Raw genomic sequence first — 21,489 nt, 5'->3', positions numbered from 1 at the left:
CGATTCATCATGACAAAATACAAATATGTGGACTCATGTATTTAATAAATAGGTTCCACTACATATTTGGCGTCTTGAATCCATAGTAAGCATTAATTTTTTTTTTTGCTAATTTATCTTTCATATATCTTAATTTATTTTCCAAGATGAATCTAAATACCCATATTCACATTTAACTTATCTATTTAGAAATTACCCTCATAATTAATGAAAAAAAATTAATTATTCAAATTTAATTCATTATGAATTTAAGACATAAATATATGAATTTCATCTAGTTTACATGTGAGTTCTATCTATTTTGAATTCATAATAAATTTAATCTAAATAAAAATTTTCCATGATTAATATTGAATTAATTATTTCTTCCATTTTGAGAACCAAGAAGCAGATTCGTCTGCAAATTATAAATATTTAAGCAAAGTAGTGGCATGGGTTAATTAAGGCTGAAGCTTATGGAATAGCAAACAAAACCGTATGGATAGTGATTAGTGAATTATCATAATGTTAAATTGAAAACTTTTCCAACGTACATTGATTGAAAACAGCAAGAGGGCATTATATAATTATGTTCTTGAAAAATAGAGGGAAAATAAATTCTCTTTCATAGTCACGGGTCGACGCATACCTTTCACAATTATATGGGCAAATTTTATGTCACCATCTTTTTCAGTAGCTGAAAAGCTTTGCAAACCATAGATGTGTACCAAGTCAATATATTACTTTTATTATTGAGTTTTCTACAAACCAAAAAGATATTATTCAATAGTCCCATAAAGAAGTAAATATCACTTAATTGTTGAATATAAATAATATTTGACATCTTTGATCTCGTGGGTGAAACATACTGAATATTTTGTCAATTTTGATTTGAAAATTAATAAAATTTAAATTTCTAAACTTCTTGATATGGTTACATATTTACATCCAATTAATTTTATTCATGGAAATATTCTAAACTTTGAACTTGATATAAATGTAGTGGGGTGCTTTCAAATATATGTAGGTGTGAAAGGCCCAATATTACTAATATGTGAGTAGTCTATTTGTGCGCTCATTTTATCAATAAAAAAAATTGAACCAATCAAACTAAATTAAAATTAATCAGTCATGAATCAAAATTAAAATAATTTATTTAATTTTATTTAGTTTATCGTTTTTAATAAAATATATATTGTTTAATTGATGTTGTTTGGAGTCTTCACGGATCACGAATCTGCAAGATAAAAAACATTGAGTTATTATTGGTAATCTCTCTAATACTTAAATCAATAATAGAAGCCGTAGGATCAAGAATAAGAGTAATCAGCAAGATAATACATGCATACCTAATCATCTTATTTCATATATATATATATACATCTTGAGATATCTTGTAGCAAATATCTCAAAAGATAATTATCTCACTTAATTTTACGAGTATTTCAGAGTCTTGTTTAGGTAAAGCTAGATAGATCTCCATTATATAATTTGACTGATTTGAGCTACTAATCCACATTGTCTTGGGGATTTTTGGGCAAGTAGCATTATTTATAATATTTATAAATATATATTTTGAGTTGATGATTTGTTTTATTTTTTATAAAAAAATACTAAATCAAAAAGTAAAATAGATGGATTTGGTTAAAGTTTCTATTTTTTACTAAATTTTATTAATCCTTATGAAAAATATGATAGGAATCAAATCAAATTTAAAATAAAATTTTTTACAAGAAATTTAAAATACAATTTAAATATATTTAAGTTATCCTTAACACATTGAAAAAGGAATAATTAAGTTAATATAATATTGAAAATCAGTCATTCGAAAAATTCTTGTACCTTCCAATTAACTAATAGCAACACCTAATGTGAACTAACTTATATAAGAATGAGAATATCAAGATAAAATTTGTTTAATAGATATTGGAAGATTAAAAAAATGACTGAAACGTAAAAAGAAGTAAAAGAATTGGTTTAAGAACTAAAGAAAAGAAGAAAATTGGAGAAGTGGGTCGGGGGTTTATCTTAAGGGAGAGGCATTATGCGGTTTGTAAGGATTCCCTGTGTCCCACGACATGAAAGAAGACCCCACCAAAGGGTGACACTGACCCTTTTTTCTTCTTCTTCTAGGAAGGAGAAGTGGGTCCCACTCCTTCCCCTTAAGAATCCTTGCCGGCACACCACTATAAGGACAGCATAGAAGACAAATTTCCCTTCCTTTCCTTGTCCCTTTAAATTCATTGCTTTTTTTTTTTTCTTTTTTTTTAATTTTTTGGCATTTTCAGATTGCACAAATATTATGCTCAGACTAATTGAATGATGCCTTTAAGTTATAATCATCAGAAGGGTTAGAAATTGACTTAACAATGAGTTGAAGTAAGGGTTGTAGAGGTATAAAATGGTTTGCAGAGGAGATATATAGAATTTTCCTTGGAGATGCTAAAGGGTAGAAGAAATTAATTAAATTCTAGGGAAAAGGAAGAAGGACAAAATCTTAAGTTGTATATATCCAAAGGGGGATAATTCCCAAATCTAGTAAACCAACCAGCAATAATATAATTAATGCAGACTGAATTACATAGCACTATCGCATTCCCCTGCACCTTCATTTGTCACTTTGTCAGTCGTCACGGGAGCCATTGCATTAATTGCTCTAAATCTTTTTATTTCTTCCAAAACCATGGTTGAACTAGATTTCTTCACACTACAGGGATTGGTGCTGCTGGCTTGGGTTAGATCATGGGTCAGTTGGGCAGAGGGTCATGAACTAATTAACTTGGGTTGGGTCATCTTGTGGCAGGTATCGGGTCCCTTCGTAATTCATCACAGGTAACCCAAATGGAGACATAGAAAAATTGAATTTCTTCTTGTTTAAAAAAGGAGGGCAGAGTATCTTTGGATTCATCATTGAATGGTATGGATTAGTGGTCGCCAGAGTCTAAAAATCTTCCGCATTAATGGGTTCATTTGAGCTTCTTGTATTGTAGGGCGGCATAAACAGTTAGAAGATGGATCTTCATTGAAGAGAGACTCATCTCACCTTCCTCTCCTAGATGGGAAAGTACCTAGAACATGGCAATATTATGACAGCCAGAAGAAGAAACTTGGAAGAGGAGTGAATAAAACACTAACAAGTAACAACATGTGAACAAGCATGTGAATGATGGTGACAAAGGAAGGACCCAGAAGGGGTCCCATAGGCATAGATATTCTGTAGAGAGTAATTCTCTTTTCTTTATAGATAGAAGCTAAAAGAAGAGACATTCTGCGAAAACCAGCAGGAGAAGAGAGAGGAAGGAAAGGAGTAAGCTTCCTCCTCCTTGGTTTTACCATCCCATTCCCATAGGAAGATTACAAGGGAGGATTTCACGGGCCAAAAAAAAAAAAAATCCATCTGAAGAGATTCCTTTGATGCACATATATCTTGACATATCAACTAACAAACATTTCTCTGCTTTGATTGTACACTCTGCAAAATAACAAGTTGATTTTGCATTGTCACTAGTCTTTGGAGTCTTAGACAAGACTGTTGCTTACAGACCAAGGTGCCATTATTATTTGTAAATAAACCTACACCGAACAGCTTCATACTTCACAGGCCATTACTTGCACAATTCAATGCAATAACACAGGAAATTTCGCATTATTCTATAACTATTTTTTTACAAACGGATAATTTAATATTTTATATGAAAATTCCTCTCCATTATACAGTGCTGAATGCTGATAAGCTAGGGTATGCCAAAACTAAACCATAAAACCAAACTACTTTTTCCTTGTTTTCTCTTGTTCCTAACTATGGGGATGCCAACATCGTATTCTGCTTGTTTTCATTAACAGCTGTTCAATTTAATGAGCAAAGTGAGGAAATGTTTCCATACCTGCCATGAACTTAGCATGAATGCTATTGCTAGTATGAATCACTCTGTTTGAATAAGCTCGAGTATAGACGGCTTGCTCCACATGGACAAAACAATGCAACCCCAATATATCTTCAGAAATTTAGAGCCTATTCAGTTACGAAGAATTGTGTTAATTTTCTAAAAAAAGAAATTAAAAGTCGCAATTTTGTATTTTTATGTAGAATTTAAAAAGAAAATTAAATTTTTATAATGTAACTAAAATTTAAAAAATTATAAAATAATTTATAGTCATCTTTTTGTGATTAAAATTATACTTTTGCATAAAATTAAATAATTATTTAAATATTTATTTATAATAGTAAAAATTAGTCAAATTATTATAAAATAAATAAATAAATAATTTTTAATTGCAAAAAATATAAACATTTTTTAAATTTTCTGAATTAAACAGGTAAATACATTTCTAATATTTTTTTCATAAAAAAATAAAAATTACTTAAAATAAAAAATAAAAACAATTATTTTCTCAAATAAACAGCTATCTTCGGTCAAATCATGAAGTCTCATTGATATTTCACTTTCACCACTGCATGAATTTAAGGGCAATTACACCCTTGTGGGAAAGCACTATCAATTGTTAATGATTTTCTTTCTTTCTCCGCTTCTTGTAACTTTGTTCCTTTCCCCCACTTTTTCCCTAAACTAAACCTATCATCTATCTAATACAACAATGGATGTTACAAAAATTAAGGGAAGGACAAATTCAAAGGATGTCTGATGAGTTGCTATCAGATGCAGTTGACGTTCTTAGCCCATCAGAAGTGATGATAGTATCTGTCCCATTGTCTTCTCAGATGTGTCGCCCTCGTTATCCACCTCCACCCCCGTCTCTAGAACAGCAGCATCCAAAACAAGCTTTCGTTGTGCAATCTCATAAACATTCTCATCAACTGTACCCTTGGTCACTAACCTGCACAAGGTGCCAACCACACTAAAATCCATGCACATACAACATAGTTTGCAACATTGTGAAATTTATGCAATGGGATAATGAAAGGAGAACGAATTGTTGTGATTGTATTTCTGCCTATAGGATGAGAAATGATATACCTGTATATGGTGACAGCCTTTGTTTGGCCAATGCGATGGCATCGATCTTCCGCCTGCCGATCAATCTGAGGGTTGAAATCCATATCATGGATAACAACAGTATCAGCTCCAGTCAAATTCAAACCCTGCCCTCCAGCTCTAGTCGATAGCAAGCATGCAAATATAGAAGTGTTATTGTTGAAAGCATCAACTATGGTCTGTCTCTCTGTCACCTGGGTACTGTCATCAAAGAGGTACCACAATCCAGTTAAACACAGATAACAGTTTAGAAAAATAAACAATGGTTTAATATTAAGATGTATGAGTAACCTCTGAAGATTAAGAAGTAATGCTGGATACTGGAAAACTAGTCAAGCCTAAAAAACAAAGCAGACTATCTTGCCATGCTAATACAGGGAAAGGAAGGAAACCACCAAGGCGCAATAGAGGGGTAAAAAGAAAACACTGCAGCAGTGAGGGTAGTCAGAAAATCAAATCACATTTGAAGCCATGAAAGCATGGATGTTTTCTAATCCCAAGTTATTCATCCAGTCATGGAAACTGGGTGCATTTTAAAAAGTTTTCCAATTAAGTTTATAAAGCTCTCCCATGCAAATGAATTTGTGTGAACAGACATTGAGAGGAGACTACTATGCATATTTGGAATGCATCAGAAAATAAACAATTTTCTATTGGTGATCCAGTCTACCAGTGTGTTCTGTCTTCCATTTCTTCCTTGAGGAGGGGGAATCTCTTGGGGGAGATCCAATGAGTCAACAAGTAATAAAAGCTTAATCAGTTTATGCATGAGAAAATCATCTCCATACTTTACTCACCTGCCCCGCTTCAGGCACAATGGGAAAAATAACAGTTTCACCCATCACTCTCTCACCGTCTCACACAAATTTATTCCCTTTGCTTCTTTTCGCAAAAAAAAAATGATAATATCCAGGTCAGTCTCCCTAATACCTGACCTATATTCAAAACTTACTTCAGGTCAAACTCGTATTACATACACCCACAACTACACAGTGGATTTCATCACAATCAAGGTGCATACATACCAACCAGGGCAAGTAAGATTGCCACCTTCACTCCATAACAATGCTTCGCACAATTGGTTGCATGCGTCCCAGCATGCATCCCAGATGTCAAATAATAAGTGAGATAAGTAGATAAAGTACCTCCCATCAAGTCTTTTGTATGTCAACCCAATTACATCCAAAGTCCATTCTAAGATGTCTAACACTGAAGTCCACTGGCTAAAAATTAAAACTCTATGCCCATCTCTCCTGAGTGCAGGAAGAAGTTCAGCTAGCGCCTGAATCATTGACAAAGAAGACGTAACCTCTAGTGTGAGCACTATATATGTGCTTTTGAAATTTGAGCTCAGAAAATTTCAACTAAAAATATCAGGTGAAATTAATCAATCCATACCCGACATTTTGCTGAAAGCATGACATGCTTATCTGAAAGGATTCCTTTAGTATCTTTAACACCATAATTATATAAAAGCTGCAAGAAGTTGTTGGAATTTGAAAAATATGTCAAATTCAAAATTAGACAAACAATTCTGCAGATCAAAAAGATACCATGGAAATTCATAAATGAACAAAGCAATTTATGGTTATTACCAAGTAATACCATAGAAAATTAACATTCTAAATTATCCAACCACTTGCTTCAGTAAAAATGGAACTACAACCAACTGAAGACCTCATTCATAGTCCAGACACTTGTACTCATCTTTATTTTAAAAATTGTAAGCTCCTTCCAAAAAAAAAATTGCTTTTAGTTACCAAAGTAAGATTGTGAGAAACCTAGGTACAAACTCTAACAAGTAACAACAACCTCTTGTCTGTACGATAAATGTATTAATTTGGCATCGTTGTTGACTTGTAGGAGCTATTGATTGAGAAAAAAAACTCATTAAATATTAGTTAGAGGGTGTTGAAAATAGGTTTAAAGTTAAATTTTAAAGTACAAATCTCCATTGAAAATTGATTGCTCATAGAATATAGATGACGGATGCATGCAACGAGATTCCAGAGAGCAACCATTTCACGTAAAAATGATAAAAGGTTAGGACTACATACGAAACACGACTCAACTAGTAATTAACTACTGTGGGTTTGCAACACTATAATTGTTAAGCAGCAGCTGGGGACCAAACTCCAAAGCAAAAACTCCACAGTTAGGTCGCATAGTTGGAATTGACTTTCAAGATTTAGTATTACATAGTATAAAAGTAGAAAAACATTTGTTCTCTTTTCATCAATCATCCTCTCATGGTCAGGTCATGCTAAATAGCACTGGCATCATTACCATGTAGTAATAATTACATAAAATATGCATGAATTGATTATTAAGGTGTACTTAGATAATTCATTTCTCATTCATTACAAAATGAATTATGGTCCCAGCCCAGAGGATAACATTTGATATCAAGAAGCAGCCACTGATGAATAGCATGGCTAGCCCTATATACTAACTGTATTATTTTTACTTCTTCCACATTACTTGTGGAAACTAACCATAACTTGATCACACATAATCTTAATTGATGTACACTTTATGCTGAAAACCAACTTCTAATGAGAAAAGTAATTAATCAAGTAATTGCTATGTGATAATCATTTTATACTAACATAAGCTACAGAGCAAGGTATGATCCAGCAGATGTTAGTATCAAAAAACTTGAATATATAGGAAATCCTTCACTTTGGTTGTCACCTTGGTTGGCTATTTAATGTATTTACAGAGGAAACAGTTGTAATTTCATTTTTCTGCAAAATAATATAATAAATATTTTTCTAACAAAAGGATTTCATCTCTTTTTCTTTTTTTTAATGCCCAATAAGTAAAGAACTTAAAAGTTCAGGCATTCAGCATCCACTTGAGTTATTATTAAGACTCTCAACCATTTGTGGTAATGAATCCAAGCTTTGAGAAAGGATAGTGCTTCTTTATCAAAACCATATATGATAGCAGTCCTCAGGTCTGGAATCCCCTCCCAACTACCCTGGCTACCCCATCTACCCTTTATGCTCTAGTGCACCGGTGCTGCTACAGGTCAATCCATGCGTAGAAACAGCTAACTTGCGACATCTCTTTCATGTGAACTGAATAGAGGTTTCTGGGACATACATCCTATCAGAGCTGGAGGAATGGAAGATGAAGAAAAAGTTTGCATGCGCTTGCTTGACATGACTCAACTTTTTAGTAAGACAGAACACCCCAAAAAATTAAAAATAATAAAAATTACCTGGTGAATTGAAAAGTCACTATAGGTCTTGAGTTCTTCAATAACTCTTTCCAAGGTACATTCAAAGCCAAAAGCACCAATTGGATGCAACTTCTTAGCAAAACGAACAACATCCTCATCGAAGTAAATTCGCCTCACTAATAATGGATGATTTGCTATCTGAAATGAGCATGAAAAATTAGTAAGCAATAAAAAGAAAAGGCATAATATTTATGAGAAGAACGGAAAAAGGAATAGATTAACATAAAAGTAATAAGAGCACATCAGCACCTTGCGAAACTGAACAAAGTAATTTGAGATCTGCCGCCGAGGAAGAATTCCAAAAATAGCATTCACGTCAACATCCGAAAGCTTTGCAATACGAGCACGTGAAGCTGCACGATATTCCTCTATGGCTTCTTTGTAAGCATCTTCCTGATGCTTTTCCATGAAAACATATTTAACCTACCAAAAAATCTATATATTTAATTCTGATAGGCTATAGAAAAACATGAAAGAGACGAAAATTTCATGGTGAATTCACAAAAGAAAGTAAATTGGAAAATGCAGGATATTAATTAAAACTTTATGAGTAAGCAAGCACCCAGCATACCCGCTGTATCTTTGGAACAAGTTGTTGCATTACATCAGACTTTAAACGCCTCAATATGAATGGTCCCAAGATGGACTTCATTCGACCAATTAAATCCCTATCTTCTGCGTTTAGTAGCTTTTTCAAATCTACATCCTCAGTAGCAAAAAGTTCAGGCATCATAAACTCCAACAAGGACCACAATTCCTGCAATGATTGACCACCAAAGTCAACTAAAAGGATATTGTGATAGTACTAGTGGCTAGCGTATTTTGAAACAACATTTCCAAATATAGATGAGTCAACAGAACAATTTTAGATGCCTCCAACAGCAAGGAAAGCTGATGTCAGAACAATTTTAAGTGCTGGACGCAGGAAAATAAACACTATCTGGACTTTAATAAACAACTCAGAAGCTCTCACCAATTTAAGAAAGGGCAATTTATTGTCAGAAAAGAAAGTAAATCAAATTATGCCAGGAAGCAATCAAGCCAGATGGAAGTGTCCCCAAAAGGTTGCCCCTTTCTAAACTGAGAAAAGGGCCCCACTAAAAATCATAATTTGATTTTAATGAAAGCTACCAAAAAAAAAAAAAAAAAAATCTTTCACAAGCCTTCCCAAGAACAAATGCGAGGACTATAACCAACTTTACAACATACTAACAGAAAAGCAGAAATATAAGCTCTTATGCTTGAATACCAAACTTCTAACTCTAGATGCTCACATAAGTAACATAGGTTCTATCCATCACAATCCAATCTGTTCAAAATCATTTCTATTTGCAATTAATTTATGCTAAGAGGAATATACTTCTGAGGGAAATGTCCACCACCAATGGCCCACCTATGTTGGGGACATGAAAATGCCAAAATATACACCCTCCTCAGATTCAGGATTAAGATGGACATCTAACTAGATGACCCCTCTTATTCTCCCCAGTCTCAGACCAAAGGATGCTTAATCATCCCTACTAGAATCCTAGACAAATAAAGAAAATAAAAGAGTTACTAGAAGGGCAAGCATGAATAGTAGTAATCAACTTCCTAGCTAGAAAAGAAGCACCCTTCCACTCATCTAACTACTCTGAACCTTATGGACCACAAGATCCCAGAAGGCATAGAACAAAATTTACATAATTTATAAATAATTTGCTGGCCCTATTGAATCACAAAGCCAACTAAGGAAGCAAACAAGACAAAACCTGATGATCTATGTGGATACCTGTTAGATCAATCATGGTGAGATAACTTTTAACCAAAAGCTTTCACGAAAATTGTAACAAACACAGCCATTAGATAAACTATCCATGTCGTCCAAGCGGACAAGAATATCATCCATGCATCACAAGTTGGACATATAACTAGTATCAGAATATATAAAAAATGATGTGGCCATTTCACATTTCAAGTTTCAACATCCTATTTTAGCTTTGAAGAGTGAACAACCTTTTTCTCATATCAAAAAGCTCAGTCATAAGATTGCAACAAAAGGCTGTAAGTTCTTCTTTCAAGCATGTAGCTAAATAGATTCCACATCAAGCATTTAAAGATTAAAAAAAGGAAGGGAAAAGAGAGGCTATGAATAGTACATGCAAATCATTCTGTAGGGGTGTCCCTGTCAGCATCAGACGCTGGTTTGCATTTCTTGCAACTGACATCAGGTTTTTCCACCTATAGCTGTTCTTATCCTTCAAAGCATGTGCTTCATCCATAAGGACACAGCTCCATTGCCACCGTTTCAGAATTTTACGGTCATCTTTCTGCTGGACACTGTATGACCAATAGTAAGTAACAGGCTCAAGATGAAACCAGAGTATATATAAAATGACCTTTCTCAAAATAAAGCACACCTGTGTCGTTCAAAGAGTGAGTAACAAACAAGAAGCACATGAAATGGAGGTGGCAACCCAGCTTTGGCCAAAGAGCTCAACTCTTTTGAGTAGGCAGCTCGTGTAGCCCCATGATACTGGAGCACAGAAAATGATGGACACCACTTTTTAAGCTCTCTTTCCCAATTTTCCAATAAAGAGGCAGGACATACAATTAAATGTGGACCGGGGTCATTGTTCAAGTGTTTCAACAACATTAAATATGTAATTGCCTGTCATAAAAGATCATCATTACATTCAGACAACACCTCGAAGATTAACCATCTTATAAATGAAGAAGAAAAATGATGGATCCCTTATACCTGAATGGTCTTCCCAAGCCCCATCTCATCTGCCAATATGGCTGTATGGATACAAATGTAAGTCACTACTCATCAGTGGTCTTTCAATGTACATGCAGCATTATAATCTAACATGTAAAACCAAAAACATCTCATGACACAAAAAAGTGTTTGGAAGTTTTGTTGCATAAATTGATTAGACAACAGACAGTCTCTTAAATTGCATGTAAAGACTTCAGATGTCAAATTTCTATAACTAACCCATTCGGCATCTCTTTCCTTTCATACTTGAAAAATGTCTAAAAAAAGGCTGTGGAGGTATAAGATGATATTTAATTGAATTGTAGGGGAAAAGAGTTGAGTAGTTGACATTCAGGGCTTTCAGTAATGACAAAGAAGAAACAGTTTGACTAGCATAAAATGAAGATATAGGATTTTGAGGATAAGAGTTCTTGAGAAATCCATAATATAAAAGAATAAAATAAAATAAAAAAAAGTGAGAAAAATCCTCAAATAAAAAATTTAAACAAACTATTCTCAATCTAGTTAGTCAAGCAAGAGCGCAGACCTTTGAAAAGTTATATGAGAAACTTGGAACTAAAGAAGAGGAAAAAGATATTTATAGATTAGCAAGGAGGAGAGAAAAGAAATATCAAGATCTCAATTAAGTTAGATGCATTAAGGATAAAGAAGGAAAAGTATTGGTGAAAGATGAGGACATTAAAGAAAGTTGGAGAAATTATTTTAATGATCTCTTTAATAATAGTCAAAATGGTAATAGCGTGAATACAGACTACAGAGCAATAGAAAAGAATGTGAATTATACTAGAAGGATTAGATCTTTAGAAATAAAAGAAGCACTTATGAGAATGAAAGTGGGTAAAACCTGTGGACCCGATGGAATACCAATTGAAGTGTGTAAGTATTTAGGAGATATGAGAGTGGCATAGTTAACTAAATAGTTTAATAAGATTCTAAATTCAAATAAAATGCCTGATGATTAGAAGAGGAGTATTTTAGTACCTATATTTAAAAATAAGGGAGACATACAGAGTTGCTCAAACTATAGGGGAATTAAACTCAAGAGCCATACTATGAAGTTGTGGGAGAGAGTTGTGGAACATCGACTATGTCATGATACTTCTATCTCTCCCAATCAATTTAGCTTCATGCCTGGTCGTTCAACTATGGAAGCGACCTTTCTCATCAGAAGCTTGATATAGAAATATAGAGATGCGAAGAAAGATTTACACATGGTTTTTATCGATTTGGAGAAGGCTTATGATAGTGTTCCAAGATATGTCTTATGGAGAATATTAGAACAAAATGGAGTATCTATTAGGTACATACAAGTGTTGAAAGACATGTATGAAGGAGCAACTACTACTGTGCTCACAATAGGAGAGGACACAAGAGATTTTCTTATCTCAGTTGGATTACACCAAGATTCAGCTATAACCCATTACCTTTTTGCATTAGTTTTAAATGAATTAACGAAACATATACAAGAGAGTATCCCTTGGTGCATGATATTTGCGGATGATATAGTTCTGATAGATGAGACGCAAGAAGGAGTTAATAGAAATCTAAAACTTTGGAGAAATACTTTGGAGAAATACTTTAAAGTCAAAGGACTTTAAGTTAAGTAAAACAAAGACAAAATACATACATTGCAAGTTCAGTGAAGGCCGAACTGGTGATGGGGAAGGAGTTAGTTTAGATAGAGTGATACTATCCCAAAATAATCACCTTTAAATATCTCGGCTCAGTCCTTCAAGTAGATAGGGGATGTGAAGAGGATGTTAGTCATAAGATTAAAGCCGGATGGTTGAAGTGGAAACGTTCCACAGGAGTTTTATGTGATCGCAAGATTCCCAATAAGTTAAAAAGAAAATTTTACCGTACAGCCATACGACCGGCCATATCATATGATAGTGAGTGTTGGGCACTGAAGGAATCGTATGTGTCTAAGATAAGAGTTGCGGAGATGAGAATGTTAAGGTGGATGAGTGGTCATACTAGACTAGATAAAGTCCGTAATAAGAGTATTAGAGAAGGGAGATTGAGATGGTTTGATCATGTGAAGTGTAGACATACGGAGGCTCCAGTTAGACAAGTAGAGCACATTAGGGTAAAGGATAGAAGGTGGATGAGTGGTCATACTAGACTAGATAAAGTCCGTAATAAGAGTATTAGAGAAGGGAGATTGAGATGATTTGGTCATGTGAAGCGTAGACATACGGAGTCTCCAGTTAGACAAGTAAAGCACATTAGGGTAGAGGATAGAAAGAAAAGAAGCGGTAGACCTAAACTAACTTGGAGGAGAGTAGTATAACATGACCTAGAAGCATTACACATTTCCGAGGATTTAACCCAAAATCGTTTAAAGTGGAAAAAGAAAATCTATATAGCCGACCTTAAATTTTTGGGATAAAAACTCAGTTGAGTTGAGTTGAGTATTCTCAATCTAATTGATAAGCAATATACCCTCTCTTGTCATGATATATTAGCAATATGGATTCTCTTATCATGAATTGGTCAATAACAATAAGGTATTTCACAGGCAATGTAAACTAATGATAATTTACACTTTTTAAAGTAGTGTTCCAGAATAGGTAGATGTATGTCACGGCAAGATGACAAGGAATAGTAAAACTACCTCCTCCAATGCCCTTTCTATACAGCAAAAGAAGAAAGTTCACACCAACCAGCTGATATGGCTTGAGTACAGGCTGAAAATCTGAATCCACCACTGCACATGCTGCAGCAATATCACTCTGCAAGAATAAAAACAGATTGCCATTGAAGACTAGATATTTAAAAAAAAAAAAAACCTTTGTAATGTTGGCTGTAAAGAAAATTAGGAAAGGCAAAGAAATCACAGTTATAAGTCACAGGCTTTTTTACCATATGGGATCATAGGACAAGCATAGCCAGCATGTGCACGTGCATGCATCTACATGCCCACTTACACAGGCATGCATGTGTAGGCTCGTAACCACACATGCACAAACACACTTTCAGTCATCTTCACTACCTAATAAACATAGAGCATCTAGGACATGTCACTATTCATTTGTGGATATTTGCATTCACCATACAGTTAGGTAGCCAAATTGAGTTAATCCAATCTTGAAAACAGCAAATCAACAATTCTTTACAAAACAATGAAAACCTTTATTTCACTTCTCTCTCAAATTTTCAGTCAAAGTGATCAACCATAGAGCAAGTTTCAATACATAGCTTCACCAAAATACAATTAAAACTACCTTGTCCCGATCATTGCAGAAAGTTTTTAAGAAAAAAAAAGTTTTGGTTTCAACTTTATTCAAAATATAAATATATAGGCACACAGTGCCCTTTCTCTTCCTTCCTATTCAGCAGACAAGTTTAATCATTAGATGGAAGGGAAAAAAAATCGGCCCATTGGCCATAGCAATTTACAAAAATTTGAGCAACTAAAAAGAAGTTTCCCAATAAAATATAAATAAATAAATAAATAAAATCTATAACTTCACAACAAGAACATGTATGCAATGGAGAAGAAGACAAGGAAGGAAGGCTCAAACACTAAGCATTGTCAAAGTAAGCTTTAACAAACAAGTTCAGTACTTTATTTTCATGTTATTGTAATAAAGAAGATGCAATCGTTCAATAGTAAGATAAAACCATATAGATTGACCGCCCAACAAATTCATGCACAGTAATTAAACTTGATTGTCAAACCACAAAATTGCAATTCCTGTCTCTAACGCAATATTCTCAGCAGCGAAACAGAAAGAAGAACCACTAACAACCAAAAGGTACCTGAGTCACAATCCTCACTGAAGAAGCTTCCACCTCGGCGTACCGCTCACACGAAGTGACTGCAGAGCCGTAGAGCTCTCTTTTCAGCTCCGCCGATATTTTGGCGCATTTCTGCAAAGCCTTTCCCACCACATCATTCTCTTGCAACTTCAATTCCTCCTCCTCCTCCTCCTCCTCCTCGCTCGACTCTATATCATAAACCTCTGCAAAATCCCTTTCACTTTCTACCTCCTTCCTCCCCTCGTCCTCGTCCTCGTCTTCCTCATCATCAACTACAAATCGACGGCCACGATTCGCCGGTGGTGGCCTCGCTACCTCCTCAAAATCATCCTCTAAGACGTCATCATCTTCCAAATTCTCATCCTCTTCCTCCAAATTGAAAGGCGGAGTAATTTCTCGGCAATCATCGCTGCTGCTATCGGAATTAAGAGTATTTAAAGGCTTTTTAAAAACAAAGGATTCTATAGGAGGAGGTGCAGCTGATTTATGCCTATGCTTATTAGGCGGTGTCGTTTTGAGAACGCGCGACGGCTTGAAAGAGTGGTTGTCCCACTCGTCGTCGGAGATTTCGTCGAAAGCGCGCTTCATTCTTCCATCAATATACAGAGAGAAAGAGAAATCGAAAAGCAAGATAAGAATAGCAGTAGGAATAACAGTATAAATTAGGTTAAAGAGGAAGAGGAGTCGCTCATAACAGAGAATCCAAGGGTGCGAACAGGAACGGACGCAGCGCCATTTGTAATTGGTACGGAGAGGAAGGAAAGTATAATCAAAGTCAAGAGTGAGGGAAGGAAAGGAGGAGGACAACAAACAAGGTTTCTAGAGCGGGCAAAAATCCGAATTCAGAATTGACACTTCGATCCGCACTCTTGGAACCCGGCCCATTTAGACTTTCCTTAAACATATGAGGAAATATAAAAAATGGAAAAAATTAATTGGGCCCAAAGATAATTGGGTCTGACATTGCTCACAAGGCCCAAATTTAATTGGCCCCGAAACAATTTATGATTTAGGCTCTGTTTGCTTTACAGAAAATATTTTTTTAAAAATATTTTTTATATTTTCTAATATTTGAAGTTGCTCAGAAAAATTGATCAATAAAAAATATTTTTTAGTCAAAAGAAAATTAAGTCATTTTTAAAGAAAATGACTTCAATTTTTCAAAATAAAAAAGTCTTTTTTTAGTTTTTAAACTTTAAAAATCTTATTAAAATATAAACATATTTATATATATATATATATATATATATATATGTGTGTGTGTGAAATAAATAAATATCATTAATTTAACATTACGACCAAACAACAAGAAATGTTTTCATGAAAAATATTTTCTATAAATAAGTAATTTTCTATGAAACAAATGAAATCTTAATAATACTGCATGCTTTAGAGAGAGAAATATATATATATATATATATATATATATATATATATATTATTTTTTAAGGTTTAAACTATTTAGCCTTTGATAATTACAATTTCTTTCTTTTAAATACATTAACTAACATAAAAGTTGATTTAAACTTTATAAATGTCACACCTTACCCCTCTGTAAGGCATAACATAATCCCGTAGAGTACCTAATAAACTACCGCACTTCACCTACCGATAACTCATTAAGTACCCTACAAGAGATTTTAAAACAATTTTCTTACTTTTGTTAAGTGGTGAGCATTTTCTAATAGGTATTTAAAACATATTATTAAAAGTAAATCTAGTTAATATTTTTAGTCCATTTTATTTTTCCGCAAATTTTATAAAAATTTTGACAGAGTTCCCTCTGTATTTTGAGAAAATAGTTCTTCAAATACCTGTAAAAAGCACTTCTAAAAATTTTTCTCAACCACTACTTCGATTTCACAATCAAACTCAATCAATTTGACAATCATTTCAATAAATTTCTCAAGTTCAAAATTCAATAATCCTCAGCATACTAGCAATACATTTCATTTAAATTAAATAAAATAGTTGTACTCATATTTCATTAGAGACAACACAATTTATGTACATTCTTACAAAATTTACATCAAAAGAAATACAAACTAAACTTTATTACAAACTTCATACAATTTTTTTTTTGTACAAGCTGCTCAAGACCCATTTGCACGTCCATACATTTATATGCAATATATACATGAAAAAAATATTTACAATTAGGGTATAAATTATACCCCATGACTTTAAGCTGATAGCTCTTCACACCTCAAGACTCGATCTGCTTCCTCTAGTCTCTCAGATCTGACAAAGAATAAGCCATCGCTGAGTACTAGGACTCAGTGGTGCACAACATACTAAAATAATCTTTATGCAAAACTTAAATCACATTTATTCAAAAATTTGGCTGAACATGAGAATTAAGTACAAATCACGCATTGTGAGATTTTAAATGCAAACCAAGTTCATTTCAAAATATCAAAACACATTTCATAAAACCCACAGTTAGATCATGCCATTCGAAACAAATAGAATCTCAATAGCCAGAGGCTAAGAGAAATTACATCACAAGGCTAGCTAACTCAAATATATGGATATCCATTCACATCCTCTTCTACTGGCACACCTCAACACTTCTTCAGAGAAGGAATCAAAATTCGAAACTAATTACCCCCACTAGTCGTGCTAGTGAGGTGTTCAAATATATGGTCATGACACTGTGGTTTCAAAACTTATCTTAACAATTTGCTAAACATTGTCATTTCAATATACATAATAACTTTCAACAATTTAAATCAAAACATCATAAGAATGCCATAATTCAATATTTCACATTATTCAAAACAGTATGCAAAAGATGATTATAAAAAGTATACGTTGTGCACAAACCTCAAGCGAGTCGCCTCTTGGCCTTGACTCGGTTCCTCGGGTTTTTTCCCGGTATTCTTTTCAACTGAAACACACAATTTTACAATGTTTCAGTACTAGAACTTAACATAAATCCAAAATAAATTTAGCTTCACATTTACCTAGTTCTAACGTGTTAAATTCGACGTTCACGAAATTTTTGTGTTTCGGGTTACTATTCACTACACTATTCAAGTCAAATAGTTGACTTTCTAAGGCTTAATAGGTATGGGAACTCCAACTTCACCCACATACCACATTTTGGTCACTAAACTTGTTGGTTTTGGTTGTTTACTCAAATCCTAAGTCTTTTAGGCAAATTTGGTAAATTTCAGTTTTGGAGTCCTAAGTTGCACTGTTCCATTGGTCACTTTATTGTTGGAATTTGACAAAACTTTCTTCATAGAAAATGTTCCTTATTGTCTTAAGTTTATTCTCCTTTTTGAATTACCCCAATTAGAGTTTTGTAGCTCAAGTTATAGCCAAAATACAGTTACTGTTCACGTGCACTATTCATGCTGTAATTTTTGGTTCTGGCAGATTTTTGATCCAATTTCGTTCAATAATTTGATCAAGTTAAGTCCATAATTTGGTCTAATTTCCTTCATACGAAATGTTCTACTATGTCTTAGGTTTCCATCGGTTTAAGATTCACCTAAATCGGAGTTTTATAGAGAGAGTTATAGCCATTGAAACTTTACTGTTCAAATGGCAATTCTGCAGTTTTGCAGGTTCAGTAACTCAACTTTGCTCAATCATTTGATTAGGTTAATGGCATAATTTGGGTTGGTGTTCTTCATGAAAGTTTTAGATCTATATCTTATCTAATTACTAGTAAAATTTCAGGTCATTTTGACCTTCCTAGCTCGAGTTATGACTAAATGAACAATTACTGTTCATTTGGTCGGTTGTCTGATGGCACTGCTCTCATTTCACTTTGGTCAATTGGTTCACTAAGTTTTGGTCAGTTTTTGGCCATGGTTCCTTAATGAAAATTGTGCTATTTTATGTCTATTTTCATCCCCAATTGGTGGCATATCAATTGGACTTGTAAAATTTCCGTTTTGGTCCTTCAAAGTTGGCTTGCAGCATGACCATTTACCCTACGAATTTGACTTCCATTCTAACAATTCCCACACATCTCCTTTGGTCATTATTGACCATTTTTCACTTCACTATAGGTCAAAGTTATCATTTATGCATTTCTCCAAAATTTGCCTCAAAACCCTAGGTTTCAAAACCCTAATCACACTAAATTATTGCATTTTACTAATTCCAACCATACAAACACAATTCCTCAACTTATTCAAGCTTTCTAACATATTTTATCCAATTAAACTCATGCAATTCTCACCCCTACATAGGCTGGACGAATTTTCTTTTGGTCCTCTAAAGATGTTTTCTTTTCATTTTAAGTATATTTCTAGATTAATTAAGCTATAAACATAACTAAATCAACTAACAATTCAAGTTTAGTTTACTAACCTTGTGTGCAGAATTTCTTCTCCCTTTTCTTCAAATTTTTCTTCTTTCTTTTCCTTGAATCTTCTTTCCTAGTTGCCCAAACAAAGTCTAGTTATGGTAGGACAATTTTCTATGGTTGGATTTTGGGTTCTTCAAGCTAAAAAATGAGCTTTCATGGTGGTTTTGGTGAGGGAGAGGGTGAGGGAGAGAGAGTGACGTTTTGAAAAAGAAGAAAACTTGTGTTTTATTTTTTTTTCTTTTCTTTCTTTTTATCTATTTTGCTTATAGAAGACCACAAAATCTAATTTAATAAATATTTAATTAATTTAGTTATGCATCATGCATGAGGTCATGCATAATGTCATCACCTTTTTACTTTTTGATTTTTCCTCTTTTTTTTATATATTTTTCTATTAGTTCTTTAATTTAATTCTCGATCCCGAAATTTTCTTTTCTCCGATTTTATTTGACAGTTAGGTCAGGAGTCAGCTCTCGGGGTCAATTGATCAAATTGCCCATCGCCGGTTCATCCCGATTTGCAAATAATTCCATATTTCTTCTGGCTCCCTGACCTAATTATTTGACTGGCTTAACAGTTCTTTTTCGTGATTTTCTCTTTTCCACTGTGTTCATAAGGGTCCTAAGGACCACGGCATCACATTTTACGGTTCGAAATTTGAGTTTAAAATGACTTTGCAGTCATTCCCGAGAAGGTCACCCATCGCTGTGACTCTCAGCTAATTTAACTTTTTCTGTTCTGTTTTTCTTGTTTATACTTAACTAATTGAACATTACTAATTTTTTGTGTTTATGGTTTATCTAGTTGTCTTAAGTGTGGTTCTAATCCCCTTAATTGTCCGGACTGACACCGGTCACCGGAACAGTGAAATCTACCAGGCTATGCAAACGGGGTGTTACAATAAAAGGATTAAAGAGTAAATGGGAGAAAAATACAGATGGATTAAATAGTAATTTTCTTAAACAAAATTATAATCCACCAAAATTAACTAATAAAATTTATTATTACTATTTTTTCAACTATTATTTTGTAGTGAAACTCAAAATCAGAATCTTATAGATTTGAAAACGACTTTGATTTTATTAAACAAAGCTTATTGCCTATTTTTATTCTCTTAATTATTATATTTTGACAAAAGAAATAATGAAGCATGGTTTCAATTTTCTAAATTACTAATCCAATAATAATAATAATAATAATAATAATAATAATAATAATAATAATAATAATAATAATAATAATAATAATAATAATAATAATAATAATAATAATAATAGTGATGATGATATTTTGATGAATATTTTTGCCATCAATAAGATTAATTTATGCTTTGAAGGAAATTACTGCACATATTTCCTCTTTTATAAGATTAATTATTATATTTTGGCAAAAGAAATAATGAAGCATGGGTTTCAATTTCCTAAATTACTAACCCAATAATAATAATAATGATATTTTGATGAATATATCTTTACATCAATAAGATTAATTTATTCCTTGAAGGGAATTATATATTACACATATTTCCTCTTTTATATTTTTAAGAGAACTCTATTTATTTATAAATATTCATAGCACTATTTTTCACAAAAACTGAACATATTGATAATTATATATGCTCTCAAGTCTCACCCCCACATGGAATCTTATCATCATACTTGTTAATATGTGGGTAGCGTAGCTCCTTGATTTGAAAGAGCACCAACAAATCTTCTAAAGTGAACGCCCTGACACTGCAGGGTATTTGCAAATAATGATTCTATATACATTCTCAACTGTGCTTTGACCAAAATTGATTTCTTAACAATTCCCATTTAGTTTTGCCTTCCCTTATTGCTTCTAGAATATCATATCCTTAAAGGCTTTGGAAAATTCCAAATTTGTTGCTGCTGCAGTGAGACAACTAGCTAGTATGTATATATATATATATATATGAGTGGCCACCTTTGAAAAGCATTGAAGCTCCTCCACAATTTTGCATTCAACAATTTGGTGATCATTTCATTGATATATGAATATATCATATTCTTCTAAGGATAGAATACAAATTCTTATAATAAAATCTTGACTTGGCCTCAGACTTAGTACAAGAGCAATTATGAGATGCATTTTACCCAAAGAAATTATTTATGACTATATATTAGTTTCTACTCTAACAGCATTGAAACCCTCTCACTTACCATTGGGAAATTTTTTGTCAAATTTTAGTTTATTATTAACTCAAAGCATAAATATGTGATATTTTTATATTTAATAGATAAGTTTTAACATGCATGCTAATTTTAGCATACTTGCATGTTAATTTTAGTACACTTTCTCCGAATTCAATTCAAATATTAGATAAAAATTTTATGAATTTTAAAAAATTAGATTATATTCCTAAAATTGAAACTTTTAAATTAAAATGCAAATTAAT

The 21,489-nt window shown here is 33.2% G+C and overlaps 1 protein-coding gene across 1 annotated transcript; it reads right to left on the bottom strand.

Moving 5' to 3' along the window:
- Positions 1 to 4,341: 4,341 nt before the first annotated feature.
- Positions 4,342 to 15,334, bottom strand: LOC110648290 (protein CHROMATIN REMODELING 19). Its single transcript, XM_021802464.2, is given in 14 exon segments — positions 4,342 to 4,815; positions 4,956 to 5,174; positions 6,119 to 6,255; positions 6,372 to 6,449; positions 8,200 to 8,358; positions 8,470 to 8,643; positions 8,792 to 8,977; positions 10,359 to 10,539; positions 10,620 to 10,870; positions 10,961 to 11,001; positions 13,599 to 13,716; positions 14,747 to 14,900; positions 14,902 to 14,932; positions 14,968 to 15,334. Coding segments are annotated over 14 exon segments (2,259 nt in total). The 3' UTR covers positions 4,342 to 4,652.
- Between the last annotated feature and the right edge of the window lie 6,155 nt (positions 15,335 to 21,489).

The sequence above is a fragment of the Hevea brasiliensis genome, chromosome 15, assembly GCF_030052815.1.
Source record: "Hevea brasiliensis isolate MT/VB/25A 57/8 chromosome 15, ASM3005281v1, whole genome shotgun sequence".
Taxonomy (NCBI): domain Eukaryota; kingdom Viridiplantae; phylum Streptophyta; class Magnoliopsida; order Malpighiales; family Euphorbiaceae; genus Hevea; species Hevea brasiliensis.
The sequence above is the reverse complement of the archived record's forward strand: the minus strand, read 5'-3'. Positions and strand labels throughout refer to the sequence as shown.